The 19,068-nt window shown below is 43.4% G+C and overlaps 1 protein-coding gene across 1 annotated transcript in view; it reads right to left on the reverse strand.

Annotated features, from left to right (window-relative positions):
* Window positions 1-19,063, reverse strand: part of ERICH3 (glutamate rich 3) — a gene marked incomplete at both ends in the record, with an annotated part of 21,164 nt that extends 2,101 nt beyond the window's left edge. The window contains 14 exons of the mRNA XM_017729389.1: window positions 235-381; window positions 687-1,154; window positions 2,213-2,434; window positions 4,202-4,497; window positions 6,898-7,084; window positions 7,841-8,015; window positions 8,636-8,848; window positions 10,181-10,330; window positions 11,453-11,536; window positions 12,173-12,301; window positions 14,063-14,134; window positions 14,742-14,867; window positions 15,481-15,574; window positions 18,990-19,063. Of these exons, the coding sequence (XP_017584878.1) occupies window positions 235-381; window positions 687-1,154; window positions 2,213-2,434; window positions 4,202-4,497; window positions 6,898-7,084; window positions 7,841-8,015; window positions 8,636-8,848; window positions 10,181-10,330; window positions 11,453-11,536; window positions 12,173-12,301; window positions 14,063-14,134; window positions 14,742-14,867; window positions 15,481-15,574; window positions 18,990-19,063 (2,437 nt within the window). The remainder of the gene's footprint in view (window positions 1-234; window positions 382-686; window positions 1,155-2,212; window positions 2,435-4,201; window positions 4,498-6,897; window positions 7,085-7,840; window positions 8,016-8,635; window positions 8,849-10,180; window positions 10,331-11,452; window positions 11,537-12,172; window positions 12,302-14,062; window positions 14,135-14,741; window positions 14,868-15,480; window positions 15,575-18,989) is intronic.
* Between the last annotated feature and the right edge of the window lie 5 nt (window positions 19,064-19,068).

The following is a 19,068-nucleotide window of genomic DNA, read 5'->3' on the forward strand; positions in this document are numbered from 1 at the left end:
GACTCAGTTTTTTCATGGCATGGATTCTTCTCCCAGAACCATTTAACTGCCAAAAAATCATTAATTATACATGATTACAGATGCCAACTAGTCATCACCTGGTTTTAGTTAGGAAAGAAAAAAAGCACAGGGAGACTTCGATAGCCAAAGGAGAAGGAAAGGGCAAACACTTCTGTTAAAACACTTCAGCTGAGTAAGATTTAATCCTTGTCCCTGACTGACAGCCAATCATACCTCCACTGGCATCACACTCTGTACTTGCTGCATTCTTTTCTTCCTCACTGGCACACGAACCACCAGGTTCAGGGTCAGAATTCACAGGATGATCATTTCCAGTTGCTTTTGCTATTTCCTCCTGGACTGGTTTGCAATCTTCAGAAACTATCACAAAGAAAACAGGAAGCAAGAAGGAGAAACCATTAAAGAACAAAAAGGGAGTAGAAGCCATTCAGCCATCTCAGCTTTAAAATGGTTTAAAATTCATTTTTGAACAAATCCTTACACTTGAAACACCAGCAGAGAAACACCGAGCCACTGTTACATTCTGAGTGGATATTGAGCTCACAGCACAGAGTATTCCAGCAGCCTGAAGAAGTCCAGCAACTCCCCACGCTGCACCAAGAATGAGTACAAAGGCAAATACAGCAGCACAGGCATGGAGAGCTATGCAGAGGGACTGTACTCACCACCTCCTTCTTCACACCAAGAAGACTCTTCATTGCCATCCTCCATGTTCAATGCCCTGCTTTCCCAAGGCACTGGAAGACATTTCTCCTCCTCATTCATGTTACTTTCTCCTGACCCAGTCTGTTTGGATTCCCCATTAACCTCAGGATTTTGAGGCTGCATTGCCATTATGTTTTCATGAGAAATTCTATTATCTTCCCTTGCTTCTAGATCTTCTGGTTTTATCTTTTCTGCTTCATCTATTCCTTTCTTTTCCAGTGCAGAAGTCTCCTGATTTTCCTCCATTCTGAGCAGTTTCTTCTCCCCACTCTCATTTCCATAGTGTACATGTGCTACGCTATCAGCTGTACTTTTGATATTGCACTCCTCTTTGCCATTCATATTGTCTGTCATCATTTCAGCATGAGAGTCAGTCTCAGTGCTGCACTGAGTGCTCATGGATGAGAGAGAGTCTGCAGGCCTCCTCTCTGAAAACAGCAAACAGCACTTTAATTTAGTATTTGTCACTAAACATCTGCATTCACTGGGCACTCACAAAGGGACACGTAGCATTCTCTGAATAGCATTCTCTGAATTACACCATCTGAGGATATCATGACAAAATTCCAGTAAGTGTAAATAGAAGAACATTGCCCAGATGTATGAAATATTAAAATGAAAGCCATTTAACATGGAGGTTTTCTTCTGATAATGGAAATAAACCAGAGTAGTTCTATCAATCACACAGAAATACACCTCCAAATGCACCTCTAAATACAGCTCAGACAAGGTTTAGCATAGACTCTTGAGCTTCATTTGATGAAAGACTTCAACCACAGCAACAATCCCTCAGTGCCCTTCTGTTAACTTATTCAATACTAGAAAGATCTCCAAAACCCTGTGTAAACCCTTCAAGTTGAACTGGAGATGAAGTTCACTGTCTCCTCTAAAAAAACATACAGACATCATCATATTAAATTCATAAAAGGAAAATTTGAGGGGAAAAAAGGCAGTAATCCTTCATCTAACAGTGAGCTGAACAGCAGAGCTGACTGCTGCACAGCCTTGCTGCTGTCCACAATCTGCATGGATTCAAGAAGAGATTGGTCTAACTCAAGGCAGAAAAATCCAGTCAGGCTTAGTAAAAAGTGTCAGAACTATAACCCATGCCGAAGTGCATGTTCTGAAAAACATGTTGCACCAAGAAATCTGGGACCCCTCAGAAGGTGTAAGGGGTCACAGCTTCCCACATGTGAGTGCCCGCTGACATGGAGGGTTGTCCTGCCTAGATTCTCAGAGCCAACCTGCAGCCTGGCTCCATCTCACCACCTAAATAGTTCAGCAAAGGCCCATGCTCTCACTGCCAGGGGGCTGCCTGCATTTCAGTGGCAGATGTAAAATTAGTAATAGATAAAACAGCTGTCTTTTACCATTTCAGAAGGATCGGCATAGGTTTCCCTATGCAGACTCAGCATATATACTGGACACAAACTGTAAAACATGCATCAGGTCAGCTTCTCTAAGCCTTGTTATGAACAAAACTAACCTTGTTGATCATCCTCAGAGTCCCTGTCAGAATATCCATCACTTCCATCTTTCTCGCTGCCAGAGGCCTGTGGTGCCTTCTGGGATGAGGTTTCACTCTCCTTTCCATAGTCTAAACAATGGTTTTTATCATCTGAGGATGACTCTGACATTCCATTCATTTGATCACCAGTCTGTCCTTCTTCATCAACTTCTTCATCTGCTTCAAAATCTTCATCATATTCTAAAATAGAAGAATTGTACTTTGAGACAGGAAAGAGAATTCCCAATTAATAAAATTCTTTTTAAGCAGACAGAAGTTAACTTCATTAATCTCCTTTTGCCCTTGAATTTGCTCAGTCTTTTTAAAGCCATGAGAGCATCTAAGACCACAGATAGGAACTGTAACAGCACATTATCATAAAAAAGCATTGTGTTCTTCATAGAGTAGCAAAAATGCAGCAAAACTACTGATTGGTGCACCGAGAATGATTAATACATTAAAACAAAAATAAACAAAATTACTGGCCATGGCAAGTACTAGAAAAATTTAGAGCTGGGCAAACTCAGAAATTAAATGTAAGAATCTCTTATTACAGGAGAAAAACTGGTTGTGATGAAAAAAATATTACAAGCAATTGAGAAAGCTGGAGAAAGGTAATATATTGCAGTGCAAAGTATGATAAATGTGTATTGACATGCCTAAATCGCAAAGAAGTGTCTTATAAGCTTAATTAATTTAATGAACTCCAGCCAAAGGGCACTGCAGAGGCACTCTGTTATCACACTGCTCTGACCTGCTCCTTCAGGGCCCAGGGGAAAACCCAGTACAAAGCAAGCCTGCACAGAATTACCACTGTTATATCCACATTCTGGATTTCAGGCAGGCACTAGCGTGACAAGCTACATCATCTGATAGATCATAGAATAAGCGGAGTTGGAAGGGATCCACAAGGATCATTGAGTCCAGCTCCCAGCCCTTTGCTCAGCTCTGGAGGTAAAGACCCTCTTCCTGCAGATGCATCAAAGAAGACCCCCCTTCCCCACCAAAGCTGTGCTGGGCACATCCCAGGCGCCAGCACACAGGGGTGTCGGTGATTCCCACCTAAAATCCAGACGCTCCACTGCTACCACAGGCTCCCTGTGCACGCAGTGGCAAGGGAACACACCTGCACCATGCAGGCGAGCTGTCACTGCTGCCACACCAGCTGTCCCTTGCGGCCATCATTCCTCACCTCACAGATTTTATTGCTGCCCTCCTTTCCTTCCATCAGGGCTTTTAACATACTGAAGTGACAGAACACCAAAGACAGAAATGAAGAGCTCCTGATGCAGAACCAGTTAGGCAAATAAACAATTACCAAGACAATGAGAACTAAGGGAATAAGGAGATTTATTTTTCTGTATTAAAAATCAATTGAGATTCCAATTGCACTGTTGGCAGTCAGGCCTCCTTAGGTAATTGTCAGAAGGGCAGTTCCTCCTGAAGGAAAAAGGCTTCATTAATCCCAAACACACATCCGGAGGGACTAACAAGTCATCTGAGCAGTAACACTGCAGAACTGTGAAAGCAAAAACAGGAATAGGAAGTAGGGATTAAAATCTCTCTGTAAATGTGATTGCCTCTAAAGAAGACTGTGATAAGGAGTAAGTAAAGGCAGAGACTGAGCTCAACGCCTCTTCCACAGAGGAGTACACCTTCCAGTAGACCAGGTTGCTCCAAGCCCCATCTAACTTGGACTTGAACACTTCCAGGGATGGGGCAGCAACAGCTGCTCTGGGGAACCTGTGTCATTGCCTCACCACCCTTCCTTACTCACTTTCTTGGCTCTTGCAAACCATCTCATCCTGCTGCATGGCTGAAAGGAGCCCCTCTAATTCTATTGCCCAGATACAGACATCACCACATTTCTCATGCCCCAGTCAAAGCTGGAGGCCCACAATCCCATACCTTCTCCAGAATCATCCTCTCCCATTTCTCACTCCCTGCTCATGTTTGGGAATACTATACCATTTTTACTGGTGTCTTCCTGACTCTCTTCGCTCTCCTGACTAGATTGGTTTTCCATTTCTTCTCTTCTGTACTCCTCTCCAGTCTCCAGTGTCTCATCAACAGTTTCCACACTTGCTTCATGACCCGGTAAGATGACTGACTCTGAATTTTTGCTTGATTTCTGCTCAACACAGCTGTTACTTGGCTCACAGTGCACAGTATGTTCCCAGGAATACACATGCCTCTCCTCATGGTATTCAATCTTCCTCTTGGGAGTGGATAGCTTTTTGTCCAGACCCATTGCAATAATGCACCTATAAAATAACACAAATTGGGAAGTATCACATTTTTCTTCGTTTGAACAATGAAGGACAGCAGACATAGTAAGTTCAGCAAGTACCCTTTTGCCTCTGCACTGCCACAATGGAGAACTCACACGGAGAAGCACCCTGAAATCCCTGGGAGCTCCCCTAACACAGATGCAGCTCTTCCTTGAAGGAAAGTAACGCTGCCTACACTTACAGGTGACAACTGACATACAAGCAGAATCAAAATTATTACAAGTGCCCATTAATTTGAAGCTGCACCAAGCATTGGCTGTGAAGACAGAACCACTGAGAAAGGCAAACAAGTTCTGAGTCAGACATCTTCTGGATCCAGATCCTGCTGTAACATCCAATAGAGTGATAACTGAGGGTTTGTAGGTAAGACTGGGGGTTTCTGAATTTATCTGCTGGGTCTAAGAACTGTGGGGGAAGAAGACTGAAAGTTAATAATTTTCAGTTTCTGTTCTGTTTGCCTACCTAAAAGAAACCCACACAGATGGAAAACAAAGCATTTTGAATGAGTTGTTGAGACTGCTCCTCTTGTATAAAATGGAGTGATGTGTCCTCTCTCTCTCTTACAGTCAGGATGCCCAGACAAGAGACAAGAGCTCCTAATCCTGATGGAACATTAACTGGAGACATGAAAAGCCACCCTACACCACCCTACGCCCTCCATGAGGGCCAAGACACCATGCTGTGTATAGTACATGGAGTCAAATCTGCAAGCAGAGGGTGAAACTGAAACTGGAACTTTCACTTTAGCTAATCCCAAATCTCTCTGGGAAACCGTATTTTCTTCACAGACAACTATGTTTTAAAATATCTTCCTCCCCCAAAACTTCTTTTTTAATGTAAGGTTTGATTGCAATTCCCCTCACATTCTAGTTGACTCCAAACTACTGTGAAATATGCCACGGTCATTCAGGCCAGAAATCTTTTTGTTTTGTGGGCACAAAACATAAACATGACCATTTCTGAAGAGTCCTACCTCTTAATGCATTGTTCCTGGTGTTTTTTTCCAGGGACCTTTGGGATACTGAAGCACTTCTGCTGTACAGAAATGCTGGACCTTGGCCAGCAGAAAACTCACAGAACAAGGCTTATATGGTACGGAAATCATGACAGCATCACCTCTTTGTGAGCAAAAGCCCTGACCCACCAGGGAAAATCAACTGGGACTTTTACTGGGAACCAGAGTGGGCATTCAATGTGTGTCATAGAGCAGAAAACAAACACAAGTCCACTTGGCCTGAAGGGATGTGAAAATAGTTGTCATTTATGGGGAAAATCAGCTTAATGGAGGTGGTTTTTAGTCATCAGATAAGGTTGGCTGGATTGGTAAGAGGCAGGAAGAGAGAGATACCACTAAGACGGGAAGGGGGACACAAAGGGGGAGTAACTCAGGAAGGAATTAATCCAATTTTTGGATACTATATTAAATTCAGAAAATTCACTTCAAATCTTTCTAGAAATCACAAAAAGCTGAGATTTGGGCATTTCCTAAAATCTATAGCCGCTATATCCATTCTGAATTCAGATTTTTTTCACTCCTTTGAACATGCATTTACAAAAATCATGTTCGTAGTTAGACTGGAGTAAAAAAATATGGTACAATAAAATGGCGCTTTTTTTCTTAGAATTCAGTCTTTTTCTGAAGGAACAGAGTACACCTCTGTGGAGAGTCTCTTGTTCCAACTGCTTGCTGCTCGTTTAAAAATTATTTATTAAAAGAACATAAAAGATTTTAAATTATCCACATGTCCATAAGTTTACTTGTCTGGCCTGAATGAACAATTACAGAAAAGGAAGATTTTATGAAAATTAAAGCCTCTTGGCAAAATCACAGCTGTTTGTCACAGCACTGACTTTTGCCCAAGCCCAAAACCTTTCTGCACAGATTTGGTTTCTGTACCATGGCAAACATTCAGTGCTGCCTTATTCTGGAGCCGGGGGTCTTACAACAGAATCTCACTTCAGAGGCAGAGCTGTTTAAAAATAAGTTATCAAAAAAAGAAGCCTCTGGAAACCACAGCTAACTGAGCAGCATGCTCAGTATTTATTTCACTGCCACTTTGGCCACAGACACAGGGGTGGCACATGTACCCCACTGCCCCGTGCTCAGCCACCTCCGACACAAACACTGTCCCTGCCGTGCACACACCACAGGGAGGCTGAGGAGGCACAGGGAACTGGCTGTGCTCATACTCTTAGGTGTGAGACCCTGACAGGTAACCTCCATCCTGCACATTCCATGGAATCCTCTCCATTCCTGAGAAACAGAGCAGGCTCTACAGAGCTGTGTGGAGCCAGAGAGATGAAAGAAGAGAAACAAGTTAGAAACTCTCTCAAAACTAAGTCCTTGTGAGCAAAGTGTACTTGTCTCTGTACCTGTAGCAAGGAAATGCTCCCTCCACATTGAGAACCCTGAAGTATCTGTGTCTGCCTCGCAGCCGGGAACGCCTCTGATGTTTGTACTCACAGCAACAGCTCAGCCTGTCAACTTGAATCCCGTTGATAAAAAAGGTGAGGCTGAACGGGAAACCTTGGTGCCTCTTGGAGGTGAACTGGAAGGTATCTGCAATCACAGAAAGAAAGGGTTCAAAAAGAAATATTACACTTCACTGTCAGCCTGTTTCAGTTGCTGTATCTCAACTGCATCACCACAGCACCCAGCCCTCTGTGGACAGGCACTAGAGTTCTCAGGTCTGTTCAACAGTTTGTTAAACTCTACCCCTCCACACACATAGCCCTGGCTCTTGCCAGCCCCAGAATCCTAAGGTGGGACAGCTAGGACAAGTGTCACACTGTCAGCTTGGCCACTCCCTGCTACAGCAGAAAAAAGGCCAGAGCCTCTCAGCCATCTCCTGTGTCCAGGTTCCCAGAACACAATTCACCTTATACTGGTTTGATGGAATTGCACTCACATAAAAAGAGATGGGAACTGGGCTCCCACTATGTACTTTTCCTTCTGGAATAAAAAGCATCATTCACTGATGTATTTTAGTAACTCAGATAACCCCTTTTTAAGGACAATTTATTGCTATGACTACTCTATTAACCATGTATCTCTATAGAAAATTAACCTAAGCCACAAGTATTTTGTTAAATCAATTCTCTAAATTCCTTCTACCATCATTGCAAAAGTAATTGTAACCTCACTTTCAATCATGGGACAGTAGATCCAGATTTAATACGGAGGCAGATGGTATAAACATCTCTGGATGCATATATCTTGACCAAGCTGAGCTGAAATCATTCTGATGTCAGGGCAAAGTTTTAGCCAAAAAAGATGTTGCCAGAATCAACATGAACTGTCTGACTCTATCCTTACCTCCTTCCAACAGCTTGCCTTTATAGACACAAATGTTTTCTGATCCACAATGTTGCTGATAGACTTTGATTTCCTCCTTGTAATAACTGAGACACACGTTCTTACTCCTTCCTAGGTAGACCATGGTGACGAAGGCGTTGCTGCATAATGGGGACTTGGGGAACCCTCTAGTATTCTGCAGCAGAAAATGCACAGAAATGCCTTCAGTTTCCAGCTTCAACAAGGGGTGAAAGCAAAGCTCACATCTGTGTAGCGCACACTTGAGGCTTCCAGGCTTTTATGACAAGTACTGAGCTGATTAAACTGGGAAATGTTTGTAACATGCAAAGGGTCTGGGATATATTTCCAACTGAAAACCCAATGCATTGAATAGCCCCAAATTGCAGGGACCAGGTTTAATGACCCACATCATCCCTCCTCGTCCTGGGTTCCTACAACTTCTTTTACAGGAGTTAAAACTGGCTGGAGACAGTGTAACTGATGCAGTGTTCATACACTCAAGGCATTTCACAAATCCCTGAAATTCTAGTGCCAGCTATAGCCAGGGACAGGATCAGACTGACTGAAGTGGAAGGCTTTGAGTAGCAGTTGCCATAGGTCGTTGTTCAGTACCTTTTTTCTCCCCAGCTGATGAAAAACACCAAATGCTTTAGTTTACAGAGACATGCATAGCAATTATGTATTTTAATAGTTACACATTTTCTTTATGCAAACTAGGTATGCACATCTTTCAGCATTAAGCAAAGACACCAGTGAGGAAGGCAATACACCTGTACATAGACAGAGACTACTTACGTTTATTAGAAGTTGTTCATTGAATGCAGTGGTGGGACGAAACCGTCTCCCTGTGGGCCCCCCACCTCTGACTGCAGCGACACGCCTGTCCCCTCTGCGCAGGCGGGGCGGTGGCACTGGCGCCACACAAGGGTTAATGACAGGTAGCTGATACGGTGATACACCACTCACGTACTCCACTGAATTCATAAGCCTTAACTCACTCCTCTCCCCCTGAAAAAACATTTTAACCAAGTGACACAGGTTTTGCAAACACAGCTCCCGAGCATACAGAACCGGCCACGGTCTGACTGCTTGGTACATTTAGCAACATGCATCCTTCTGAAATAGTTCCTTAACCCAGGGCCTGAAATTTTGCTCACTAAAATATTTCTGTGCTAAAACCCTTTATTTTAATTTGCAAGGCAACATTCATATTGCTTGAAAATGTCACCCTCAGAGATACAGACAGCAGTGTAAACCAAGCCCTGGCCACAGCCCTGCAGAGGTCCGATCTCAGACAGAACCCTGCACAGCCCTGCAGCACTGCTGCTCCCTTGCAGCTGGAAAGCACATCCCCAGAGCAGCCAGTCATCCAACAGAAACATCACTGGGCATCAGTTATACAAGATGTGATTCAAAATGCTGCTTCCTCATCTGAGTAGAGATTTAGTCCTCTTGCAGAATGAAATGGAGAGGACCAGGGCCCTGAAGAGCAAGACATCACTAGGGAACAAGTTCTGTAAATGCTGCATGCTGTGGCTCTGAGTTCTGCATCACATTCTCAGAACTTACATCTGATTTAGCTGTTTTGTCAGTTGTGAGCACTAAAGAAACCATTAAATCACCCATAATTTAAGTAGACATAAACAGAACCAGCAAATTCTCGGAGAAAGAATCGTGACCATCCCAATACACAGCAAATACAGAGTAGAAGGGAGCTATTTACACAGTGTCTGGCAGACAGTGGTAGCAGATCACAGTCCCACTCCAAAACCCTCCCACCCCATGGAATGCATATCACAAAGCCAATTATATTATGTTTTTCTAGAGCAGAAGACAAGTCCAAATATTACTTGAAAGTAACTGCGTATATATCAAGACCATGTTTGACTCTCATTCTCCAAGCCCACTAGTGTGACTCAGTAGAAGGAATGATCAAAAAAAGGAGTTTTTTGCTACTTTGCAGCTGTAGATGAAGACAAAAACTTGTAGAACTTGCAAGTGAAAACATTCCTGAGTTACTGGAGTTAACCAGGTGTCTGACTCTCTCTACATAACAGAAAACCCACATAGAGGGAGAAAATTTTGTATGCAGAGAGATTTTATACTGTAAAAGGTAAGTCACCACATTTTTCCTCACTGTGATCAAGAACCGGGCATTAGACCAGTAAGACAGTGTCTTGAAAATTGAGGGGAAGTGGAAAAGGATAGTTCAAATAAAAGCTGATGCCATTTGAAAGGCATGCTCCCTGTCGTATACAGTTCTGGGAACTACAGTACTTAAACAATATTATAAAACTGTCCCTAAAATTATATTATTTTCAGAATGAAATACAGCCTCACCCCATGGGCAAACTGCTGATCATGTTCCAGTGCATGGCACTTCTGTTTGGAAGCCTTTGGTACAAACCCTGCTGCAGCCCAGCCATGAAGGGGCTGAAGGCGAGGGGGCTGCTGCATATTTCCTGGAGCTGTATTTGGTCGCAAGGAACTCTACAAAAGGAGAAAGAAAACAATGACAAAATCTCAGTATGCAGCTTCCAGTGCAGAGCAGCACTACAAAAAAAAAAAAAAATAGCACTGATGAAGATACCTGGAAGTGATGAGTTATTTCAGATACCTACAGGACATGACATTTTCTAGTCTGTCTCCAAAGAGCCAGACCCCTTTAGGCACCTCTAACTGACCATCCAAAACAACTCTTGGTCATAAATACAAGGTTTGCTGCTGGCTCTTCACCACACAGCCTTGGAGCAAACACAATTAACTCACAGAAACTGCAGCAGTGGACATCACATGGACATCACACGGACACAGAGAGAATGTACAACAAAAATGCACCTATTTTTGTTCAATACTCAGCTTTTTTCTGACTGTTCTATTTCATGTTTTCCTTGTATGCCCTTCAGAATACCAAGTTAAAATGTTAAAGCCTAACAGCACTGTGTAACTGAGGTTAACTCACCACCTTAGAGGGGGCAGGCTCCTTGGTTTGGTGCTGATGACGAGAATGTCCACCACCATAATCAACTCCAAGTCCAGATGCCCTCTATATGAAGAGAAGGCCATTCAGGACTTGAAAGCTTCTTTTCAAACTACACCAATTACCATTATTGATACAGAGAACCAGTTAAAACTGAGCTTCTACAAAAGGAGAAAGAAAACAATGACAAAATCTCAGTATGCAGCTTCCAGTGCAGAGCAGCACTAAAAAAAAAAAAAAAATAGCACTGATGAAGATACCTGGAAGTGATGAGTTATTTCAGATACCTACAGGACATGACATTTTCTAGTCTGTCTCCAAAGAGCCAGACCCCTTTAGGCACCTCTAACTGACCATCCAAAACAACTCTTGGTCATAAATACAAGGTTTGCTGCTGGCTCTTCACCACACAGCCTTGGAGCAAACACAATTAACTCACAGAAACTGCAGCAGTGGACATCACATGGACATCACACGGACACAGAGAGAATGTACAACAAAAATGCACCTATTTTTGTTCAATACTCAGCTTTTTTCTGACTGTTCTATTTCATGTTTTCCTTGTATGCCCTTCAGAATACCAAGTTAAAATGTTAAAGCCTAACAGCACTGTGTAACTGAGGTTAACTCACCACCTTAGAGGGGGCAGGCTCCTTGGTTTGGTGCTGATGACGAGAATGTCCACCACCATAATCAACTCCAAGTCCAGATGCCCTCTATATGAAGAGAAGGCCATTCAGGACTTGAAAGCTTCTTTTCAAACTACACCAATTACCATTATTGATACAGAGAACCAGTTAAAACTGAGCTATATATTTGACCTTTGACTTTAGGATTTAGTACCATTATATTTCAAGAGCATATTAGCATTCCTTCTTTGCTGTTAACAAAGAGCAAAAGCCAGAGCTCCCAGACCACAGCCCTCTGAAATGAGCTCCATTCTGATTTCACCCCTTCAACTCTGTTTTCTAAAAGACCCCCACCATTTTCAGGACCTTACGCCATGTGTAACCTTGTCTATAGCCCCTGTGTCCACTGACAATGCTCAACACACTGATAGCAGCCTACCTGAGGCCATGAGGCAGCTAAAAGGGAAAGATTGAAGCAGATTTATCAGAGAGCAAAGTTTTCGGGGTTTTTTCTAGGTTCTGATGTGCCATTCCTGCAACACTAGCTTCTGGAGATTCCTCCTTAACACAACCCAGCAAACAGGAAATCAGCCTCAAGTAATCAAGGATGAGGCCCTAACCCAGAATGATCCAGGCAGTGAATGCTCTGTACCAAGGTCCATGTGCACACTTCCTGCTGCCTGTGCTTCCATGACAGCCCAAGGAGAAGTTGATGAAACCCACCCATTGTGAGCGAGCAGCTCGTTCTCCAGCCACTAAAGGACTGAGCCCATTACGGTTCCTTGGACCAAGTGGTGGATGCGGGGAGTGCAGAGGGATGACATCTTCCAGTGATCCTCTGAATTGCTCCACCTGAAAGAAAAGGAATTTACGTCTCTGACGTACTAAATCCAAAACCAGTGATGTCTGTCTCATTATGTCTTTCACTGGACAGCTGTGGCAATCAGCTGGCTGGACCCAATGGAACAGCTGGTTAAGGAAGGAAATCTTGGGAGAATGTGAGGGACAAGCAAAAAGACTTGTCTCCACCTCTGATTCATTTTCCTGCAGCTGCATTCAGCTGCTGACCCACCATATTCAATTCATCTGCTTGTTTCTGTGTATCTCACAATCCTTGGTTTGTTTGAAGGTCTCTTTCTTTTTTAAATTTGAGTGCACCTGCCACTTCCCTGCTCTGACTGCAGCCTCTCCCCCACCTTCTCTTCTCACCAACCCAATGCTGGGATGACTGCCCCACTGGAAAGAGAGAGCTCTCTCTCACCCTCCCTTGCCCAGCCATCTGCCTTTCTCCTTTCAGACAGGCGACTCAGATGAATTTACTGAATGTATGAGGTGAGAGTTAAATTACACCGCTGGCTCCAGCCAGGCTCCTGCATCCCAGCACGGCAGCACAGCACATACAGATCAGGTATCTGCAGGTGTTTTACAGAAGGAAGCAGTTCTGGTTTACGTTCCAAAATTATCCAAGCCCAAGATCCTTTGACAGGGTGCCAGAATCACTGCTTCCATGGGGTGGCTTCCTACCACAGGAGTTCCATCAGCAAACAACGCCTTTGCAATTTCCATAGTGACCAGTGTCTTTCAGGAAAATCTCCTCCTCTCTTTACCCGATGAGTTGCTCATAGATGTTATTATTTACAATTTAACAGATCTGACATTGTTTAGCAGCTGCTCAATGAAGCAGCAACCTTCTCAAGGCACTCCTCTCAAAGCATTCAGGTTCCTAATACAGAAATAAAATACTGAGCGTGTTTCTGCCAAAATGAGGATGACTTTTCCCATATGAATTCAGGTGATTGCATGGGGAGAAGAACCATTGACTTCTATGGGATTTCCATGAATCTAACTACAGAATCAAGTTTGATCTACATGACACCTAAATGAAGGCTCCTAAAACCTCTTTTTGTTATTCACATGCCAGTTCTGCCCAAATCCTGTGGAGAGGCAAACAACCAAACACGTGAGCTCAGTGCTCAGCAGCAGTCAAAAGCAGAGAGGGTCTAGAATTACTGGGAGGAAAACGTATCTTGAATTATTCATTCTGTTATGGTTCCCCATTTCAAAACAGAAACAGTAGAATGAGAAAAGGTAAAAAAATAGCAACAGTAATGAGAAGCCTGGAATGGCTCAGGTAAGAAAAATTCAGACTGAGGGACCTTCAGCTTGGAAAACTGAGACAGAATATGAAGAAGGTACGTAAAACCACAGATGCCTTGGAAAAGGAGAACATTTAATAACTTTTGTCATACCAAGAACAATGGAGCATACAACAGACATATCAGACAGCAGATACATTAATTACCATACAGAAATGCATGGAGGCACCATTTCATGCAACTCATGATTAAATCACCCAACCAAGAACACTGCAGAAGTAGAATAACAACTAGATTCAGAAGGAATTAAATGAAAGCTCCTGAACTTCTGGACAAAGGAAGAAGGAGACATAACTTGGGGCAGGATCATCCTCTACTTGCCTGTTTCTTGTACTTTTCCATAAGTGTCAGAGACAGAGCACTTGTCTCAGTTAATCACTGGACAGGCTCATGGTTATTACTCAACACAGGCAAAACTGCCAGGTCCCATCAGCACCCAACAGTGCTCAAGCCTTACCTTGATTTTCTGCATCCCCTCTTTCCTCACAGAATATTCAAGTTTCCTTTTTATCTCCAGCTGATGATGACGCTATCAATATAAGAGGAAGAGAAATCTCATTACTGGGCATGATGAGATGTCAGTGTATGCGAGAACGCTTCTGTCCTGCTTGTCCCATGTCTTCTCCCTGGCCACTACCCTCATTGAGCCCTGTAATAAAACTACTATGGATTGAATCTATTTGCATTTCACCTGCATATATTCACACAGCCAAGGGAACAACTGAGCACTGGTAAAGTTGTAGAAACCAACTCCATTCTTGATACGCCACAAGAACATGCACAAATTTTGTACTCAGACAATATATATAAACATGTTCAAACTGGTTTGGTTTTATTAGGATTTTTTAAGCAAACTAGCCCTGTGAATATCATCTCATAATCTAAGGGCCGTCAAAAAGCAATAAGGAAGCCAGGACAGTGCCTGCTCTCACAATAGCATGGTTTGACAATGAGAGGCCCATGGAGGTTTCATGTGGGGAATGTCAAGCACAAGACTGTCCTTTTTCCCAGCAGGAAAGAGCCTTCCAGGGGAGCATGAGGGCACATATGGAAAACAGTCCAGCACAAGTTAGCAGCCCCTTGCTGTCATCAAGGAAGCACCTGAGAAGGCTCACACATCCTCAGTAAGGGCATACCTCCATGTCAAGGACCTTACGAAATATGGCATCAGCTAAGCACTCCTGGACGTATCTCTGGTGGTCCTTCCTCATGGCATTGAGACGGTATTCTTTCTCAGGTATTATTCTTCCACTCTTTGAGATCTGCCATACACAAATATAATGTTACTGAAGAGGAGAAGATGAAATAAAGTATGTTTTGAAATGGTACAATTTCCCAGAAGACCACTTCCTCCTCCTGGTTAGCTACCACTTCTGCCCCTGCCATGGTGCTGGAACTCACCTTCCAGCACGGGATTGTCTTTGACCCCATGAGCTCCACCAGCCAAATGGAAGGAGCAGCAGCCACATTTCTAATAGCCTAGGGCTCAGCCTTACTCTTCACAGGCCAGACTGCCCAATGGGATGGAAAGGATTAAACACTTGCCTCCCTACTGCACCTGCCTGTGCAAAAGAGAGTCACATCTAGGAGTGCACCAATGCTTTTTAAAAAATATTCAGCATATTCACCTTTACCAAATCCTTCAGTTTTCCATTAAACACTTTTGAAAAATAACACTGAAGCTATTTAAACAACAAGTCAAAGATGCTTACATCTCACACTGTAAAAACCCTGAGTGAATCAATACGATGCTGTATATCTGCAAACTGAAACACTTTGCAAAGGGAAATTCCAATGAGCAAAAGGAAATACAGAAAAAAAGCATAAAAATATTCTGAATTGAATGCAGAATTGAGGAAAACTTTTCAGTCTCACCAGTCCTGATTTCTGAAGATGTCGTCTTATCCTGGCATTGCTGAAATATCCAGCCAGATGTTTGTCTGTAAGACTGTTATAGGTTGCAAGAGATCTGCAATAAAATCAATGGAGATGTTTATAATGCCCTCGACTGAAAAATTATTACAGTTTAAGTTAAACAGAGCTGCCTTAGTAAATCATCCTGCATTTGGTCACATAAATGCCCATTAGATTGTGTAAAAGCAGTATCTTGTGACCTCCTGGAAATTCGTATCAGTGACTTGCACATAAGGCCAAGAGCTCCGTGTGTAACAGCACTGGCACCACCACGGCAAGGGACCGACAGGCCAGCCCTGACAGCCTCCTCCACGACCAGCTCCCACAGCAGCTCCTGGCATGATAAGCCCTGACCATGGGCAGGACAGTGCTGTGCCTGGAGCTGGATTCCAGCTGCACAGACCCAGCTCCCCGGCCACTCTCCAGGGGCCCTGTTGGTGGCAATCTGGTGACAACTTGTCCCAGGTTGCTCCAAGCCCCATCCAACCTGACCTTGAGCACTTGCAGGGATGGGGCAGCCACAGCTCCTCTGGGCAGCCTGTGCTAAGGCCTCACTACAATTATCACAGTTACCAAAGATCAGAGCTTCAAAAAACTGAACCTCAGATGTGAAAGTTGAACAGAAAAATGGAAGCATCCATAATTAACAGTTATATTTTTAAACTGTTCTTAGCACAACTGTATCTTACTTCAGCCTCTGGAAAACAGAGTCAGAGACAGTATGACACAGTTTATAATACTCCAAATCCTTTCTCATTTGTACAGTTTACAAACTCAGGTACATGTTGCATAATATGTTCAGCTTGACCTTTAGGGTCTCTGGGCAGGATGTGTTTTAGTAACACAAGAGACTAATCTCTTGTTTTCTTTGGCTGTAGATTTAAATGCCACTGTACCTCTATTACATCCCCTTCAGCTGGATAATTCAGTTATATGTGTATTGCTACACTGATCTGCCACACACAAAAGCATAGTCAAGGAAAGAAAGGACAATTTTTTTTAAAGTAAAGAGATCATGGATTTACTGGAATTTTATGTGGAGTTTCACAATAACCTCAAAGGTATCTGCCAACAATAAGTTAAGCTTTAAACAAACAATGTAGCTTACCCTTTTATGCCTGTTGGTTAATGTTATAAATAAAGTATGTAATTCGTGCTATTATGTACAAAACTGGAATGTAATCAGACCATGTAGAGACAGAGTTCAAAATCCTTCCACCAGCCTGGCTGAGAGAAAAATTTCACAACACTAAAAGAAGTTCTCTCACAATAAGTGAGGATTCCACCTAGGTGGGGTTAGATCTTATCACCGAGACATCTGCACCTGTGACAACTTGATCACCACACTCTGATATCTACATCTCAGCTGATAAGGATTGGGATACTCCAGGAACTAAAAATAACTGTTCCAGGAACCAGAAATGGCCCTTCCATCACCAGAAATGGCCCACTCATAACCCAGGATGGACAATTCATTGGACCCAGGAAAGGCTTTGTGCAGCCCAACTCCGGGACAAGAAAACTTCATGAATATGCTAAAATTACGAGAAGAATAGAATTAATTCAGACTCTGCCCAAAAACTGTGTAAGAAGGAACCAGCCGAAGCAGCAGTCGTGAACTTGGGAGGTCTGGTGCGATAGAGATCAGATCTGTGCGTGTTCACCCAGCTCCAACCCTGGGCTCCGAGCTGCTTTTCTCGATCGTGGCTTTCTGTGTGACCGATCTTTTGGCCGCAGAATAAAATCTATTTCTTTATTAAATTCAATTTGGCTGAACTTTTTTATTTCAGTTAAACACTGGTATGATAGTAACTGTTCTACATTACTTTTTTAATACAGAGTTTGCATTTGAAACCACCAGATTCCACCAATTGTGCTAAACACTCATTAATGGTATCTACCTGGCAACTGCGTGTTGTGGCAGAGGAGAAACTCAATCCAACTCCTTTTCATTCACTTCTTTCCATCTAAGATTTCCTGCACCATGTAACTAGTTAAAATGCAGCTCCCACCTGAACATAGTGCTGTGGCAATTTCTGTTTCACCAAAGACTCAGAACATGTATTTTCTCATTTAAATTATGAACAGTCTGGCCCTCAAAAATGTTGAATTAAATTCAGAGTTCAAAAAGGTATTAGAGGAAATAAGGAAATGTGTTGGGCCTGAACCAAAACCCATTAAATCATTGGAAAGAATGCAAGCGGGCCCACTGGGGTTTGGCTGTGCTGTCCTGCCCAGAGCAGCCACACTCCAGCCCTGGAACCCCCTGCGGCCATAAATGCCGGCATGGACCAGTGCCTCAGGAATGGCTAGGAACACTCCAGCAAAGCAGCCACTGGTCCCGTTTAGTCTGCACAGGGTATCAACAAAAGGATAAGAGAAGTACTTGTCTGAGCTGTTTTGTTCAAGATTCCAGCATTTAAGAACCACACACAAACATCACCTTTAAAACCTCTGCAACAGGCAGAAGTGCAGAACTGACAAAATCCATGTCAGGAAAAAACACAGCAAAGAGAAAGCACCAGCCTCAGATAGCTCTCTACAGCCCATGTGTCAAAGTAATCACATCCCTTTTCTGGGTATTCCTGGGACTTCTTTTTTTCTGCCCATTTATCCTGTTCATTCTTCTCTCTAAAAATGCTCGGGTTTTGTTAGAATAGCAGACAATTTTCCTGGCACAGAACCTAAACTGACTGATCTGTAGTTTCCTGGAGTACATCTGAAGCTCTTCTCAAGATGAGTGTCATGTTTGTTTCTCTGGCATCGCAGCCAGTGACAGGATGTCACTCTTAGGTCAGTAATTTTATATTTGGGGTTTTTTAGAATTCTATGATCCTATCATCATTGACACTATTATTTATTAGTATATTTGTTCTCAGATGGCAGCTTACCCAAAGCACTACACTCAGAGCCAGAGCTGTGTACCATGGTAAATTTTAAGACCACTCTCACTCGTTTGGACGAACATCAAGACAAAGCCACAGCAGGCATCCTATGTGTTTTCACAGTTAATATTTCACAGTGAAATTAAATCAGTGATCACCAAATAAATGATGTGAGAGAGCACCAAGCTGCAGTTATTAATTGGCAGGGTCCCAGGGGATCACGGTGCCTGTGCTCTACCTGGCACCTGTCTGCCATTTTCCCCCGGAGGAAGCCTTAAGCCACACAACCAGACATGGAACTGCGAGCCAAAGGACTGTTTGGCAACAGATTTCTTGTGTGGCCCAGGAGCAAGTCGCTTCCTTACTCAGAGCACTGCCCACTAAACCAGGATGTGCCACATTTTGTAATGGAGACCTGCAGAGATTCTCTGTTTCTCACTGTTTGTCTGTGACATCTGCTCGGGGAAGTCCGGATTCTCTGAACTCAAAACCTGCAGGTCTGAAGGCAGATAACTAGGGAATCACCTGCAGCCAGCAGCCCCATGCCCCGCGGCTCCATCATCCCTGCGCACAGGAAGGCCTTACCTGGACGGGAGACCTCGGGGTCCCGGGCGCTCGCCCGCAGCCGGGCAGATTCCCCCGGGATCCCTCGAGGCAGGTCGGG

The sequence above is a fragment of the Corvus brachyrhynchos genome, unplaced genomic scaffold (assembly GCF_000691975.1).
Source record: "Corvus brachyrhynchos isolate BGI_N302 unplaced genomic scaffold, ASM69197v1 scaffold720, whole genome shotgun sequence".
NCBI lineage: Eukaryota > Metazoa > Chordata > Aves > Passeriformes > Corvidae > Corvus > Corvus brachyrhynchos.